The 16,393-nt window shown below is 41.8% G+C and overlaps 1 protein-coding gene across 1 annotated transcript in view; it reads left to right on the top strand.

Moving 5' to 3' along the window:
- Positions 1 to 12,184, top strand: part of LOC110967090 (nuclear factor 1 A-type) — a 258,450-nt gene extending 246,266 nt beyond the window's left edge. Inside the window, 1 exon segment of the mRNA XM_051947744.1 lies at positions 12,039 to 12,184. Coding sequence (XP_051803704.1) covers positions 12,039 to 12,053 — 15 coding nt within the window. The 3' untranslated portion in view covers positions 12,054 to 12,184.
- The last annotated feature ends 4,209 nt before the right edge of the window (positions 12,185 to 16,393 follow it).

The following is a 16,393-nucleotide window of genomic DNA, read 5'->3' as shown; positions in this document are numbered from 1 at the left end:
AAGGTCACTAGTGGGTCACTAGAAGGTCACTAGTGGGTCACTAGAAGGTCACTAGAGGGTCACTAGTGGGTCACTAGAAGGTCACTAGTGGGTCACTAGAGGGTCACTAGTGGGTCACTAGTGGGTGACTATAAGGTCACTAATGGGTCACTAGTGGTCACTAGAAGGTCACTAGTGGGTCAGTAGTGGGTCACTAGTGGGTGACTATAAGGTCACTAATGGGTCACTAGTGGTCACTAGAAGGTCACTAGTGGGTCAGTAGTGGGTCACTCGAGGGTCACTAGAGGGTCACTAGTGGGTCAGTAGAAGGTCACCAGTGTGTCACTAGTGGGTCAGTAGAAGGTCACTAGTGGGTCACTAGGAGGTCACATGACAGCCTTCATACCTTCAGTCTAGTAGAAACGTCGGACCAACATGGCGGTTCGGTCACAAACTTTCTCTTTTATTATGAAAACTGTTCAGCAAAAAGTATTTCTGAAAGCATTTGAGGTGAGAAATAAGCTGCTGAATCTATATTTTTCTTACTCTGTTTTTATCATTTCGTGTCTCGTTTTTGTCGTTTTGTCGCGTTTTTGTTTTGTCTCATTTTTGCTATTTGGTGTCTTGTTGTTGTTGTTGTTTTGTGTCACATTTTTGCCATTTGTTGTTTTTGTCATTTTTGTCATTCTGCGTCTTGTTTTTTTTCGTTTTGCATCACATTTTGCCATTTTGTCTCATTTTTGTCGTTTTTTGGCTTGTTTTTGTCGATTTGTCTCTTTTTTGTCATTTTGTGTCTCATTTTTGTCGTTTTCCGTCTTGTTTTTATCGTTTTGTGTCAAGTTTTGCCATTTTGTCTCATTTTTCTCCATTTGTGTCTCTTTTTTCTCATTTCGTTTTTGTCATTTCGTTTATTGTTTTTGTCGATTTATGTCTCATTTTTGCCATTTTGTGTCTTGTCGTTTTGTGTCTCGTTTTGTCGTTTTATGTCTCATTTTTGCCATTTTGTGTCTTGTTTTTGCCATTTTGTGTCTCGTTTTGTCATTTTGTGTCTCGTTTTTGTCGTTTTCTGTCTTGTTTTTTGCCATTTTGTGTTTCATTTTGTGTCTCATTTTTGTTGTTTTACGTCTCTTTTTTATCGTGTTATGTCTCGTTTTTGTCGTTTTACGTCTTGTTGTTTTTATTGTTTTGTGTCACTTTTGGCCATTCTGTCTCATTTTTCTCGTTTAGAGTCTCGCTTTTCTGGTTTTGTTTCTTGTTTTTGGCATTTTGTTTATTGTTTCTGTCATTTTCCGTCTTGTTTTTTTCCATTTTGTATCTCATTTTTGTCATTTGGCGTCTTGTTTTTACCATTTTGTGTCTCGTTTTTGTCATTTTGCGTCTTGTTTTTGCCATTTTGTGTCTCGTTTTTGTCATTTTGCGTCTTGTTTTTGCCATTTTGTATCTCGTTTTTGTCGTTTTGTCTTGTTTTTGTTATTTTGTGTCTCGTTTTTTCGTTTTTTCATATTTTTGTTTTTTTCTGTCTTGTTTTTGACCAACATGCCGGCTCGGTCGAAAGCTTTCTTTTCTTTTGTATGAAAACTGTTCATTCACAATCCCGAATCTGCAGCCGTTCAGACCGGAATCACAGCGAAACAACTCTTTTCGGAAAGTGTTTGTTCAGACATGAGATATTCAGGTGACATCAGACCAACGGAGTGCAGGAGGAGGGGCTTATCGGACACCTGTTAGCCAATGAGAGAACAGCGTTCCATTTACTGCAGAGTGAGTGGTCAGTGAACGCAGCATCCACCTCTGCAGGCCTGTTTGTCGGCTGATTTATGAAGAGTGTAACGACTGGACAGCCTTGACTTAACTCATCCTGCACGCACGTGTGTGTGAGTCTGTTATGGCCTGCAGTGAACGAGGTTGTCGATTTATTGACTCTGTCACAGGCCACTGCACACACACACACACACACACACACATACTGTGTTTTTCTATCATTGTGAGGATGTACCATTGACTCCCATTCATATCTAACCCCTAACCCTAACCCAACCCTAATCTTAACCCAGACCAAAACAATGTCTAACCCTAAAGAAACATTTTTGCACTTTTACTTTTTTCAGTAACAACAACATGGCCAAGAAAACACTGTTTAAACTTGTGGGGACCCAAATGAGGTCCCCACAAATGACATTTCTTTTGGTTTTCCTATAGTTGTGGGGACATTTGGTCCTCACAACTATAGCCAGCACCTGACCACACACACACACACACACACACACGGACACACACACAGACACACACACACACACACACAGGTACAGATGTGATCCAGGTGTTTGTCGTCACTGCCAGAATCAGACCTTCAGAACCAACGAGTCTCAAATCCTGAATTACCAGAAATGTTTTAATCACAGAAATAATGAAGAGGATTTAATGAAAATGTTTTTAAAAAGTGAGATTTTATTGTTGGGAGAAGCTGAGACATTTAGACAAAGTCTGGATTTTTGGAAAAAGAAAACTCACAATTCTGGAAGTGTTTAGAGGAAGACGTTTCTGAGAAGTCGGTGTATTTTAACGTGTCATCTGGAGGTTTTTTATTAAACGAATTGTAAATTGTCTATGAGTGAAAAAAATTTTAATAATTGGGAACATTATTGTTTTTGGTTAAATGACATCTTTCATATAATTAGAACATGTTGGACAATAAAGACATTTCTGAAGCGACGGGACATTTTTAAAAGTTTGTTTTTGTTTTTTGAGACTATTTGAAAAAGAACTGTTAAATTAGAAAAGGGAGGAGTTGTTGGGAGACAGAAGATATTTTAAGCACAAAGGATTTTTTAGAAAGGGTGGACAGTTTTCTAAACTGGTAATATTTTACTGATACGGGATATTTTTACAATGTTGAGAAGAAAAGTTTGAGACTAATATTTTGTGTCTCTTTGTAGTCATTTCAAGTCTCTATGTCATCATTTCGTGTTACTTTGTAGTCATTTTGTGTCTATTTTTGTAGTAATTTGCGTGTTTTTGTGGTCATTTCATGTCATTTTGCAGTTTTTGCAGCGATTCATATCTTTTTGTAATCATTTTTGTGTCATTTTGTAGTCATTCTGTGTTGTCTTTTTTAAAAGTGAAAACATTGTGCATTGATGTGCTTCTGTTTCTGGTTACAACGTTCTAGAAAACGGGGACGTCTTTGGAAGGAAGGAACATTCAGACAGTTCGGGTGTTTTTAAAAGTCAGGACAGTTTGTTCTCATCTCCACAGACGACCGTTTGAGGGTTTCAGAGCTGCTAGCGTTAGATTTTAGTTTGAGTTGAGATGGTGATGGATGTGTTAGCATGTATGTGTGGAGGTCAGAAGATCAACATGGAGAGCTGCTGCATTAAAGAGCACACACACACACACACACACACACACACACACACACACACACACACAAAGACACACACACACACACACACACACACACACACACACACACACACACAAAGACACACACACACACACACACACACACACACAAAGACACACACACAGAATAAGGAACAAAAGTCACTGTGGGCGGTCGACATTCAGCTTCTGTTGGAGAGCGAGAACCATGGGACAGTACAGTAAACATCCCTCCTCCCATCGCCATGGTGACCAACCGGACAGTCTGTGCATTCCTGTGTGTGTGTGTGTGTGTGTGTGTGTGTGTGTGTGTGTGTGTGTGTGTGTGTGTGTGTGTGTGTGTGTGTGTTTGGGAGTGGGGGGCAGATGGCATTGGCTTTGTGTGAGAGCGGGCATCGTGCCCACATGGGTCAGCGTGGTGGTTGCCATGGGCAACGGTGGTGGTTGCCCATGGAGACGAAGATGGAGGGCGGGAGTTGGCACATCGTCGTGCCAAGTGACACACACAGACACAACAAACACAACAAACACAAACACACTGCAGAGGTTTTGGGTCAAAGTGTTCACATTCAGAAGGTCATGAGACCAAATCCACAGAAGAAGGTCTTTAAGGTGTTCAGAACCCGTCCAAACCAAAGCTGGTTCAGCTGATCCAAAACCGGTTTAAAACCAGCCTCAAAACCAGAACCACACGAGTTCAGTCTGAACACAAGTCTAAAAACTCCACCAAAGTCCAAAATGAGTCCGACACTAAGTTCTAGTCCCAGAAGTCTCAACCAAGTCCTAAACATCCACAGGCAAATGTAGAACTAGTCCTGAACCAAGTCTGGATCAGCCTAAAGCTAGTTCAAACCAGGTTTTAAAAATTTATAAAACAACAACAAAACTTAAATTTCCCTCGGGATTAATAAAATATCTATCTATCTATCTATCTATCTATCTATCTATCTATCTATCTATCTATCTATCTATCTATCTGCTTACATCAGCCCAAAAGTCTTAACTAAGTCCATGACATCCTAAAAAAAATCCAAAACTAAGTCTAAACTGGACTAAAGCCAATCCTAAACCAAGTCTTAAACATCCACAAGGAAATGTAAAATTTGTCCCCAATCAAGTCCAAATCAGTCTAAAACTAGTTCTAAACCAAGTTTAAGTCCATAGCATCATAAAATTACCCAAAGTCAAGTCCAAAACACATCTACAGGCAAATCTAAAACTAATCCTAAACCAAGACTACACTGGACTGAAGCCAGTCCTAAACCAGGTTCTAAAAACATCCACATCCAAGTTAACCCAAAACCTAAACCAAGTGTAAACCCTACAAGTAAATCTAAAACCAATTTTAAACTAGACCTGGTTTTAGACATTGTTTTTAAACTCAGAAATGGTTTGGAACTGGTTGATAACTCAGTATGGACTGGTTATGGATGTCTATGGCTGGTTTGGGACTGGTTTTACACTGGTTTTACACTGCTTTTACACTGGTTTTAGACTGCTTTTAGACTGGTTTTACACTGGTTTTACACTGGTTTCAGACTGGTTTTACACTGGTTTTACACTGGTTTTACACTGGTTTTAGACTGGTTTTACACTGCTTTTAGACTGGTTTCAGACTGGTTTTACACTGGTTTTAGACTGGTTTTACACTGGTTTCAGACTGGTTTTACACTGGTTTTAGACTGGTTTTACACTGCTTTTAGACTGGTTTCAGACTGGTTTTACACTGGTTTCAGACTGGTTTTACACTGGTTTTAAACTGGTTTTACACTGGTTTTACACTGATTTTAGACTGGTTTTACTCTGCTTTTACACTGGTTTTACACTGGTTTCAGACTGGTTTTACACTGGTTTTACTCTGCTTTTAGACTGGTTTTACACTGGTTTCAGACTGGTTTTACACTGGTTTTAGACTGGTTTTACACTGGTTTTAGACTGGTTTTACACTGGTTTTACTCTGCTTTTAGACTGGTTTTAGACTGGTTTTACACTGGTTTTACACTGGTTTCAGACTGGTTTTACACTGGTTTTAGACTGGTTTTACACTGGTTTTACTCTGCTTTTAGACTGGTTTTAGACTGGTTTTACTCTGCTTTTAGACTGGTTTTACACTGGTTTCAGACTGGTTTTACACTGGTTTTAGACTGGTTTTACACTGGTTTTAGACTGGTTTTACACTGGTTTTACTCTGCTTTTAGACTGGTTTTACACTGGTTTTACACTGGTTTCAGACTGGTTTTACACTGGTTTTGGACTGGTTTTACACTGGTTTTAGACTGGTTTTATGAACTTGTTTTGTTCATTATTTAGATCAAAATTCAGACTTGGTTTAAAAATAGTTTAAAGCTGATTCTGAACTTATTTTAGGACTTGATTAGGACAAGTTTAGGAATTGGTCCAGGACTGGTTTTGGACCGGTTTTGAACCAGTTTTGGACCGGTCTTGGACTCTTTTTGGACTGGTTTTGGACCGGTTTTGAACCAGTTTTGGACCGCTTTTGGACTCTTTTTGGACTGGTTTTGGACCAGTTTTGGACTGGTTTTGGACCGGTTTTGGACCGGTTTTGGACTCTTTTTGGACTGGTTTTGGACCGGTTTTGAACCAGTTTTGGACCGCTTTTGGACTCTTTTTGGACTGGTTTTGGACCAGTTTTGGACCGGTTTTGAACCGGTTTTGGGCTGGTTTTGGACCGGTTTTGGACAAAGTTTGGACCTCTTTTCCACCAAGTTTGACCTGTTTTGTACCAGTTTTGTACCAGTTTTGTACTGGTACTTTTGTCTGCTACTCATCCTGGTCTTATATTCAGGTCGTATTTTCTATGAACCTCCATCTACTTCTACAATCTCTCTCTCTCTGGTTCTGTTTCTATGTCGCTCGACCAGTTCAGTCTTGTCCTGAGTCAGCACTTCTACACACACACACACACACACACACACACACACACTCTAACTGTGGGTGAGTCATGAGGTGGGCGTGGTGTTTGTGTTGCATGTGTGTGTGTGTGTGTGTGTGTGTGTGTGTGTGTGTGTGTGTGAGCTTCACCTTGAACACTGTGTGCAAATAGGACACAGAGACAGATGATGACTACACACACACACACACACACACACACACACACACACGTGAAGGGGAAACCACCCTCACTGCAACGTTTTGCTCCTCAGATGAAACCTGAGCGCACACACACTTATTGATCAGGTCATGGCTGGTGGTTGTATAGTAGTGTGTGTGTGGTGTGTGTGTGTGTGTGTGTGTGTGTGTGTGTGTGTAAAAGTTTTTCACAGATTTCAAAATAAAAGCACCAGGTAACTTTAAAGGGCCTCAGTGTTTAAGAGTTGGCAGGTAGGACAGGTGATCATCATCTGCAGGTCTGCTCTGCTTCACACCTGCTGGGATGGTTTAGGACTGGTTCATACTGGTTTCAGACCGGTTTCAGACTGGAGTCAGACCGTTTGGGGACCAGGTTTAGGGCTGACTTTCTGCATTGTTTAGAACGGGTTATAAATTTGGTTTCAGACTGGTTTTAAATGTTTCTCAGAACTGCTTTTGACCATGTTTAGGACTGGATTTAGACTAGTATTGGACTTGGTCTAGGACTGCTTTTAGATTTGGTTTTAAATGTGGTTTATGATTGGTTTCAAACAGTTTGGGGACTAGGTTTAGACTGGTTTTCTACATTGTTGCGAATGTATTTTGGACTTGGTTTAGCACTGGTTTTAGATGGTTTTTAGACTTGATATGAGATATTTCTTAGAGCCATTGTGGGGAATGTTTAGGACTGCATTTAGACTAGTTTAGGATTGGTTTTGGCTTTGGTGTCACACTGGTTTTGGATGTTTCTTAGAACTGTTTTGGACAATGCCTGGATTTAGACTGTTTTTGGATTTGGTGTCAGACTAGTTTAGACTTTATTAGGACTACTTTTGGACACTATTTAGAACGGGGGTCAGTCAACTCGGCCCCCAGCCAAGTCGGCCCCATTATGACAGCAATTACAGACAGTTTTTGCAGTTGGGCCGACTTGACTGTGAACCATTTAGAACTGGTTGCAGACATGGTTTCGGACTGGTTTTAGACTTGATGTAGGACTGATTCCACTCGGTATCGGACGTGATCTTGGAATGGTTTTAGACTTGGTTTTAAATGTGGTTTCAGACAGTTTTGGGACAAGGTTTTTGAGGCTGGTTTTCTGCATTTTTAGGAACAAATTTTGGACTTGGTTTAGAGGATTTTTAGACTTGATTTAAGACTGGTGTCTGACAGGTTTTGGATCTGGTTTAGGACTGGTTCTGTTCATTGTTTAGGACTGGGCTAGATCAAGCCTTAGATTGATTTTGGACTTAGTTTAATACTGGTTTTAGATGACTGCTTTTGAATGTTGCTTAGAGCCAGTGTTGTCCGGTTAAGGACTGGTTCAGGACTGGTTTAGACGTAGTTGTAGACTAATTTTGGACTTGATTATGAGCGGCTTTAGCCTGGTTTTGGATGTTGTTGTGGACATTGTTTATGACTGGGTTCAGACCGGGTTTAGACATTACTCAGAGCTGGCATTTGTCGTTGCTGCAGAGTGAATTTTCTTTGTTAATCCCGGATTCAGACGAATGTTAAAGGGGAACTTCGGTTTTTTTCAACCTGGGGTCTGTTTTCATGTCATTTCATACATGTGAGTGATGGAGAAATGAATTTTCGACATAGCTCCAGTATTTAGCCAGGCAGGCAGCTTAGCAGCTCAGCTAGCGAAAAGTATGGGGCAACTTGCCCCCCCGCGTCAAAGTCCGCCCTAACGTGCTTTTTCCCCACACTGACCGGCTCAGATAGTCTCAATGAGTGTCCCACAACATGCTAGAGATGAGAAGTGAACGAAAACCTCCACATTACCTGGTGATCGCTCTTTGTTGTGGTCTGTATCCAAAGCTCAGGACGCTAGAAAGCAAATCTTGTTCCGAAATCGCGCGATAGCCCGCGCCAAAACAACGGTTTTTAAGTTCAGGGCCGTGGCTGCACATTTCTCCAGCAGCTGTCTCTGCTCTTGCTTGTCGTCTTTCTTCACTGTCTTTCTAACAAAGAGCGATCACCAGGTAATGTGGAGGTTTTCGTTCACTTCTCATCTCTAGTATGTTGTGGGACACTCATTGAGACTATCTGAGCCGGTCAGTGTGGGCAAAAAGCACGTTAGGGCAGACTTTGACGCGGGGGGGCCAGCTGCTCCATACTTTCCGCTAGCTGAGCTGCTAGCTGAGCTGCTAGCTGAGCTGCTAGCTGAGCTGCTAAGCTGACTGCCTGGCTAAATACTGGAGCTATGTCGAAAATTCATTTCTCCATCACTCACATTTATGAAATGACATGAAAACAGACCCCAGGTTGAAAAAAAACAAAGTTCCCCTTTAACACCTGAAGAGGCTGAAACTCCTCCAGCAGGATGCCCTAAGTTTGAACATGGAGTGAAAAGCACCGGACTGGTCCTTTAAAGCCTCTCCATCCTCCTCCTCCTTCATCTCTGTGTGATGAGTATCTCCAGTCTGAATCACAGCTGTCAGCATCGGCCGCTGTGTGGTAACATTACTCCACACACAGACACACTCTGTCTGGCCGCCGAGAGTTTCATCTTCTGAGTCTTCTCAGGACAGAGGGAGGAGCTGCAGTGCAGGAGGCCGAGAGACAGCGGCAGACACTGGGGGAGAGAGAGCGAGCGAGAAAAGTCCCAGCGTCAGCAAGTTGTATTGATTAAAAACTAACCTTCCAGTCTTCTCCTCTATCACTACTGCACACACACACTGCAATAGAATTACAACGAGTCAGGAGCAAGTGAGGTCTGAAACCCTGAACACACTGCAACACACACACTGCAACACACACACTGCAACACACACTGAGAGAGCAGGAACCATTTACCCTGTAGTGTTTTATTTAAACTTTACAGTCAACATTCAAAAACACATTTTCTAAATTGCGTGTAATTTTTTTAAGAGCATGTGTGTGTCTTTACTTTAAATCGATACCTGTGTGTGTGTGTGTGTGTGTGTGTAGAAGTGCAGAGCGGGACGGGGAGCAGAAAGTGATGGAGGGAGGATGAATGTAAAGAAAAGAAAGGAGGAAGAGGATGGAAGAGGCGGGGCAGTGGGGAGGGGAGGGGTCTGGGGGGAGGGGGTGGGGGGGTGATGCGGTTGCCTTGGCGATGGTAGTCACGTCCCGGGCCGTCTGGTTGTCCCTAGCAACCAGACATGATGTAACGTGAGGATGAACTTGAACTCGGTGGGGCAGCGAGGAAGAGGAGGGAGAGATTCATGAACGATGCACCTTCAGCGATCGATAGCAGCCGATCAGAGATGGATTACACACACACACACACACACACACACACACACACACACGCATATGCACACACATACACACAAAGTGTCATAAACTTGTAACTGGAGAGAGGAAAGTGTTGGAGGTCCTCTCAGGTCTGAGCGTCTCTCTGGACATCGATCATAACGCTGTAAAGTCCTGCTGCTGGCGCCCCCTACAGGCCCCTCTCTTTATCACAGCCTCAGCGTCCTGCTGATTTATCTGCTCCTCGCTTTTACCAGCAGAGAATCACAGAATCTGTTCTGAGGGAGGAAAGCTGTTTCTCTGGGGAGCAGGACTGAGGAATAAACTCAGAGCTGAAGCTCAGCTTTAGTTTAAATCCTGGTTGTTGATGGATTTAGTTCATTTCTTCTCCCTCCTTCTAAACAGTGATGTGGCGATTCGTTTCATATCAGGTATCTGCTGATCTCATACCACTTACCTGGTCCAGAAAAATTATTAAACCCTCAACATCTGAACAGCTCTTCACTGCATTAAGAAAAAAACTGCTTTCAAGTTTTCGTAGTCTGCTTTTTGTTCTTTAAGTCAGAGGTGTCAAAATCATCTCAGTTCAGGTTCTACATTCGGCCCAATTTGACCCTAAATGGGCCGGACCAGTAAAATCACAGCATAAACAAGACAAAACAAGGCAAAATATTATATAAATTAGACACAATATGATAAAAATGAGACAAACGACACAAAACAAAACCAAAAAAATTAGACAAAAAAATAAAAAGCAACAAAAACATGGACACAAACGAGACAAAAAATTACCAAAAAAGGAACAAAACAAGAGAAAAACAGACAAAAAACACTAGTGAGACAAAAAGGAAACACAAAACGACACAAACAATGCACAAAATAATGAATAACGCAAAACAAAAAACAACAAAAACAAGACAAATTATTACAAAAATGAGACACAAAGCGACAAAAGCAAGAAACAAGAGAGAAAAAATTTGACAACAAAATTGAAAAGCGACAAAAAAAGACACAAGAAAAATTAACAAAAGAGAGAAACAAAGCAATAAAAACACGAGACAAACGACAAGTCAGACAAAAAAGACAAAAATAAGAGAATATTACAGAAAGAGACACAAAATGACAAAAGAACAATCTAGTATTTCACTTTATGATCCAAACAATGTGTCATCGTCTAGAAATGATTTTAAAGTTTTACTAATTTACAATCTGCAGTTAATGTCTTCTCTGTAGTTTTTACACTTTGAGGACCGGATTGGACCCTCTGGAGGACCACTTTTGGCCCGCGGGCCTCATGCCCCTGCTTTAAGTGAACAAACATCTTAGTTTTTTAACAAAATCAGCAGGTCAACAGACTGAAATGTGTCTTCATAAACAGCTTTTATTCCGTCTGTTCTAGCAGTACAACAGGAAGAATCAATACAACTGAGACGACCAGAAGAACTTCTAACTGTACAAACAGAAATAACGATTCCTCTCAGTGCACCATCATAGTGAAGCTTTTGAACGAAACATAACAGAAATCTAGATTTGACTTCGAAGTGCTGAAGGATGATCTGATGAAGAGCTCGTAGAGGGTCAGAACCTGTAAAGTTCAGGTCGGTTCTGTCTAGAGTCAGAAGGTCTAGTGCCCACAGAACACAGTAAAAACCAAGAATCAGATGAATAAAGTCGACACCGATCAGTTAAAAAATACTTTGATCACGCAGGTAACGGTGTCTAATCGGATCAGAACATCACTGGTCTGCACAGATGACTGTAGTGGAGTTAGCTTCACCGTGGTTCCAGACAAGTCAACAGTCTGATCCTTTAGTTCCACAAGCCGAGACCAAACCAGAGTTTTATTAAGTTCTGTTAATAAGTTCTGAAAATAGTTTAACCCTCGAGAAAGTTCTGCTCAGGGAACTTTTTGAAGATTGAGGAACTTTCAGCGTGGAATCAGAAGCCCCTTAAGTCCATTGATTGGTGAAGGACTGGTTTTACAATTTCTGAACTTGGTTTGGGCTAGCTTTGGATGTTTTTAAAACTGGTTGTGGACATTTCAAAGGACTAGTTTTAGACAGGTTTTAGTCTTAGTGTAAGACTTGATTAGGACTGTTCTGGACTTGGTTAAAGATTGGTTATTGATGTTTAGGACAGGTTTTTCACTGGGTTTGGATGTTATTTAGGACTAGTTGTGGACTTGGTTCAGGACTAGTTTTAGACTAGTCACAGGTTGGTTGTAGATGTTTTTGACTGGTTCTGGAGTATCATCTGGATTAAACTGTCTCAGCATCTTGGACCAGTTTCTGTTTGGTTCTGGTCGTCCTGCTAGCTACCAGGACCCCGCCATGCTAACACCTTGTCTCTGTCTCTGTCCACAGTGGTACCTGGGATAAGGACTCCAGAGGCCCCGCCCCCTCCACCCACCTGTACGACAGATCGCTGCAGTCTCCTCCTCCACCTTTGACCTTTGACGCCAGCTGTGACAGAAAGCCCCTCCCCTCTCTAAGCCTGACTCCGCCCCCACCAGCGCCATACACAGACTCAGCAGCATCAGCATGGCTACAGGCCCCACCCCCGGTGTTAAACACCTGCTCTGTAAACTCTAGACTTCCTGTAGACATGTGACTCATACGTCAGTGTCCATATATAGTGCCAGACCCCGCCCCCCGTCCTGATCCGGACCAGGCTGACCCGTGGGGGAACCCGGCCTTTAGCAAGACTCAATCACAGAGCTTCCCCTCTGGAGGAACTACATATTCCCATCATCCTTTGCAGTGTGAATCCAGTGGACTTGCAGTGGAACGACCCCCCAACTCCCGCCATCCGCCCCCGTCCTGCTGGATCCTGACAGCTCGGGTCGGTGGGTCAGGATGGGATGTGGTTGGGGTAGTGGAGGTGTTAACTGGGGCAGATACCACCAGCTAATACCCCGACCCCCACCACCACCACCGGAGTTGGCTCCGCCCCCCGCCAGCGGCAGGTCAGAGGCTCTCTCCGAGGACATGGACCAGTGCGTAACGGACAGAGCTGACCTGCCGGAGGTGTTCTGGGCGTCGACAGTAAAACCATGAACTACAGGTGGAGGGCGGTGGGTGGAGGTGGGGGTTGATGCGGGGGTTCGGGGTTTGTTGATGTGAAGTGTTGCGACCAGACGCTGGTGGATCCGAGCTTGTTTCTGCAGGAGGCTTTGGCTTCATGGCTCTTTGGTTTTTCTCTCTTAGCCGTCATTTCAGCTCCTCCTCCTCCTCCTCCTCCTCCTCCATCGCCGGTCTGAAGCTCCAGCATGCGAACGGTGGAAGAAAACTCTGGTGTCCGAATCGAAGCAGGCAGACAGGAGAGATGAGTGACTTTACCAGTGGAATATTGATCACGAGGAAAGTGCAATTTTGTTGGCTAGCTGTTGGATAGTTAAATATCTTTGTAAGATAGCTCGTTGAAAACAGTTGTTGAAAAGTATATATAAATATATATTTTTCTTCCTAGTCCGCTCACACCTCTGGGACTCTAAAATACTGGGGTAAAAAAGACAACAACACAGCGTTGAACTAGAAACCACAGCCTTGTGAGAAATAAGAGGAGCTGTACTCACTTTTATTGTTTCTGTTTTGTTGTTTGTTCATCGTGTAAAGCTGTTAGCGTGGTAGAACCAGGATCCCTTTAAGAAATATCAGTTGAAACAATCAATTTTTTAAAGCGTTTCATTGCAGCTATAGTCTGCTTTTCATTTTGTTTAAAACAAAAAAAGCGCCAAGTGATAACTTATTTTAATCATTTTACTTTGAAAAAGCGATTTGAATTTCTCATGAGGCAAAATCAGGAGAAAATTAACGAGTGAATTTAAAGCTAATCACGTTTTCTGCGGTTTCTGTTGACGAGATAATCTTTAACGGGTGCCGCCCGCTAACGGGCTGCGCCACGATTGGCTGGGTCTCCTAGAGGTCCCGTCCAATCAGAAGCACTTATTCCTGCAGTTGGCCAATAGGCCGTGAGTTTGTAATCAGGGGGTGTGGTTTAGCGATGCAGAGGCAGAGCAGAGGGTAACTCTCTGGAAGCTTTCGTCCACAAAAAGCCGAGCGCTTCACATGCAACTTACCATTTTATTGAACTTCAGTTTTGTTTTTCCTTTTCCTATACTATATATATAAATATATATACACACACACACACATACACACACACACTTACGACCATCCAGCGTTGAACAAAAGTGAATTTAAGTGAAAAAGCTATAAAAAAAAAGAACAAAAAAAATCTGCATGTTCTAGTGTTAGTGACAAATTTTTCCATAGATGATGTAGTTAGTGAGATAAAGACACTATATTGTAAAACCCAACATCAGGCACTTGCCAGCAGCCGTCTATTAGTTTGGCCTGTCGAGGCCTTTTTCTATCGCTGTCCTTCACAAACAACCAGCTCTCTTCGCTTCTCGGCATCTCTCCATTCTTTTTAATTTCTCCTCCCTCCCTTCCTCCTTCCTTCCTCCTCCTGCAACAACAGATCGATTCTGATTTTCAGTTCCAAGACGTTCTCTCTCATCTTATCAAATTGCACGAAAACAATTGTTCCTCATCGATGTGCCTTGAGCTACGGTCCAGTCCTGACAGGTCGCCGCACAAGATCCCATGTGGAGAGTCACGTTTGGTTGTTTCGTTTTCCTAATTTTCCTCCACACCTGAGATTTTGTAGAAGCAAAAATGTCAAAGCTGAAGAGGAACGCTGTGAATTAGTCGCTGGTAAACTCTCAGTATTATGAGGCCTCCGGCTGCAGAGTCGAGTCCTCACAGGTGAAACCGACACCAGCTTCCATCAGGTCATCGTCTCCCTGCTGACACCCGGAGGCCTGGAAACTTAGTCAAATGAGCACCGAGTCTGAACTTACATGTTTTCATAATTGGACAACCTAATTAATCCACAGCGAAAATCTCAGAGACATAAACTTTTTTAGCTGTAGGCAATTTTAGCTAACAGGCAGCTAACGGGGGTTCATTCAGGTTTGGTAGTTTTTTTAGTTTAGCTCTAAAAACACGGTACAACTTTAGCGAATATCCAGTTTAGCAGCTTAAAGTATGTCTAAGACCGTACAGGTCTAATCCTAAAGTCTAATAACTCAGTTTGACAGCTATAACTTCTAGTTAACAGCTAAGTGATGAAAACATTTTGAATCAGGTGAACTTATAAGATGACAGATGATAGGGTTTGTTAGCTCTGATTAGCAGCCAAACATTTTGGCTATAATTATCTAACATTTGAAGATATTCATTAGTCCATGAGTGGAGAAGTAGCAAAGACTCTTACAAGTTAGCTTAACTGTGAGATTAGCAACTACAAAAATCTGTAGTTACATTAATGTCAAGTCTAGCAGCTAAAACGCATTAGTATTAGCATGATGTCAAGTCTAGCAGCTAAAATACTTGAAATTTAGCAGCTAAATCATTTCAGCCTTAGCTAAATGTCAAGTTTTGAAGCTAAAACCTTTTAATGCTAGCTGAAATGCTAGCGAATTAGCAGCTGAAACACTAATTAATATTAGCCTGATGCTGAATTGAGAAGCTAAAATAGTATTTGAAATTCTACAAGACACGACACATTATAACCTAAACTTAGCAGCTGAAGCAGTATGATTATGCTGAGCCAAATGCTAAGAGGAACATTTTCATCAAGGCTACCTTAATGCTACATTCGTCAGCTAAGTTAGCTTAATGTTGATATGAGCAACTAAAAAACATAAAGGTTAGGATATCATTACAAGCTTAGCTTAATGTCAAGTGTAGCAGCTACAACACGTTGAAGTTTACAGGTAAAATACTTTGAGTTTCGCAGCTAAAACATGGTGAAGGTAACAAAGTTGAGTTTAGCATCTGAAACAATTTCATTTAGTTTATTGTCAAGAATAGCAGCTAAAGTGCTTTGAGTTTAGCATCTAAGATGCTTTAGTATTAGCATGATGTCAAGTTTAGCAGTTCAAATACTTAAAATTTTGCAGCTAAATCATTTCAGTCTAAGCTTAATGTCAAATTTTGAAGCTACAACTTTTTAATGCTAGCTTAAATGCTTGTGAATTAACAGTTGAAACATTTTAATTAAAGTTAGCCTGATGCTGAATTGAGTTTAGCATCTGACACACTTTAATTTTCATTTAACACTGAGTTTAGCAGCTAACACACCTTGGTTACGCTTTGCTAACTGATTACTTTGGTTCAGTTTGGCTAACAAAGTTGACTTTAACCCTGTCAGTGCAGTTTAACAACAGGTTAGCTTCTGTTAGCGAAGTCTTCAACTTTTAAAAGAATCACTGTGTAATTAAAGTGAAATGATAAACTTTTCTCCTGACGTCTAAAGACATTTTGTTCCTTTGACTAAACTTCCTGCTGCCGGCGTGTCGATGAAGCAGAGCGTAAAGCTGCAGATCATTTCAGTTTAATCATGTCTTTCTTCTCTTTTGTCTGGTGCGATGGTTTTTACGTTGTTGCTGCAAAACTCCGAACAGCAGAAGTTTTCTGTTCGTGTCTTCCTGTTTTCGGTGTGTTCGTTCTCCAACTTTCGTTCCCAGATATTAATAATGAGGACATCAAATATGCAATACCTGCTTGCACTCACTTACTTTGTCTGTATTGACTTTTATCTTTACTTTCAACCAAAGTTGGCGTGCACATGACTGCCGTCATGCTCCGTGGTCAGTCCCTAAAAATGGTGAAACCCTGCGGTGACGCTCGGGTCTTTTCCTTCCTCCTGA

The sequence above is a fragment of the Acanthochromis polyacanthus genome, chromosome 4, assembly GCF_021347895.1.
Source record: "Acanthochromis polyacanthus isolate Apoly-LR-REF ecotype Palm Island chromosome 4, KAUST_Apoly_ChrSc, whole genome shotgun sequence".
Lineage (NCBI taxonomy): Eukaryota > Metazoa > Chordata > Actinopteri > Pomacentridae > Acanthochromis > Acanthochromis polyacanthus.
This window is presented reverse-complemented; position numbering and strand designations above follow the sequence as displayed.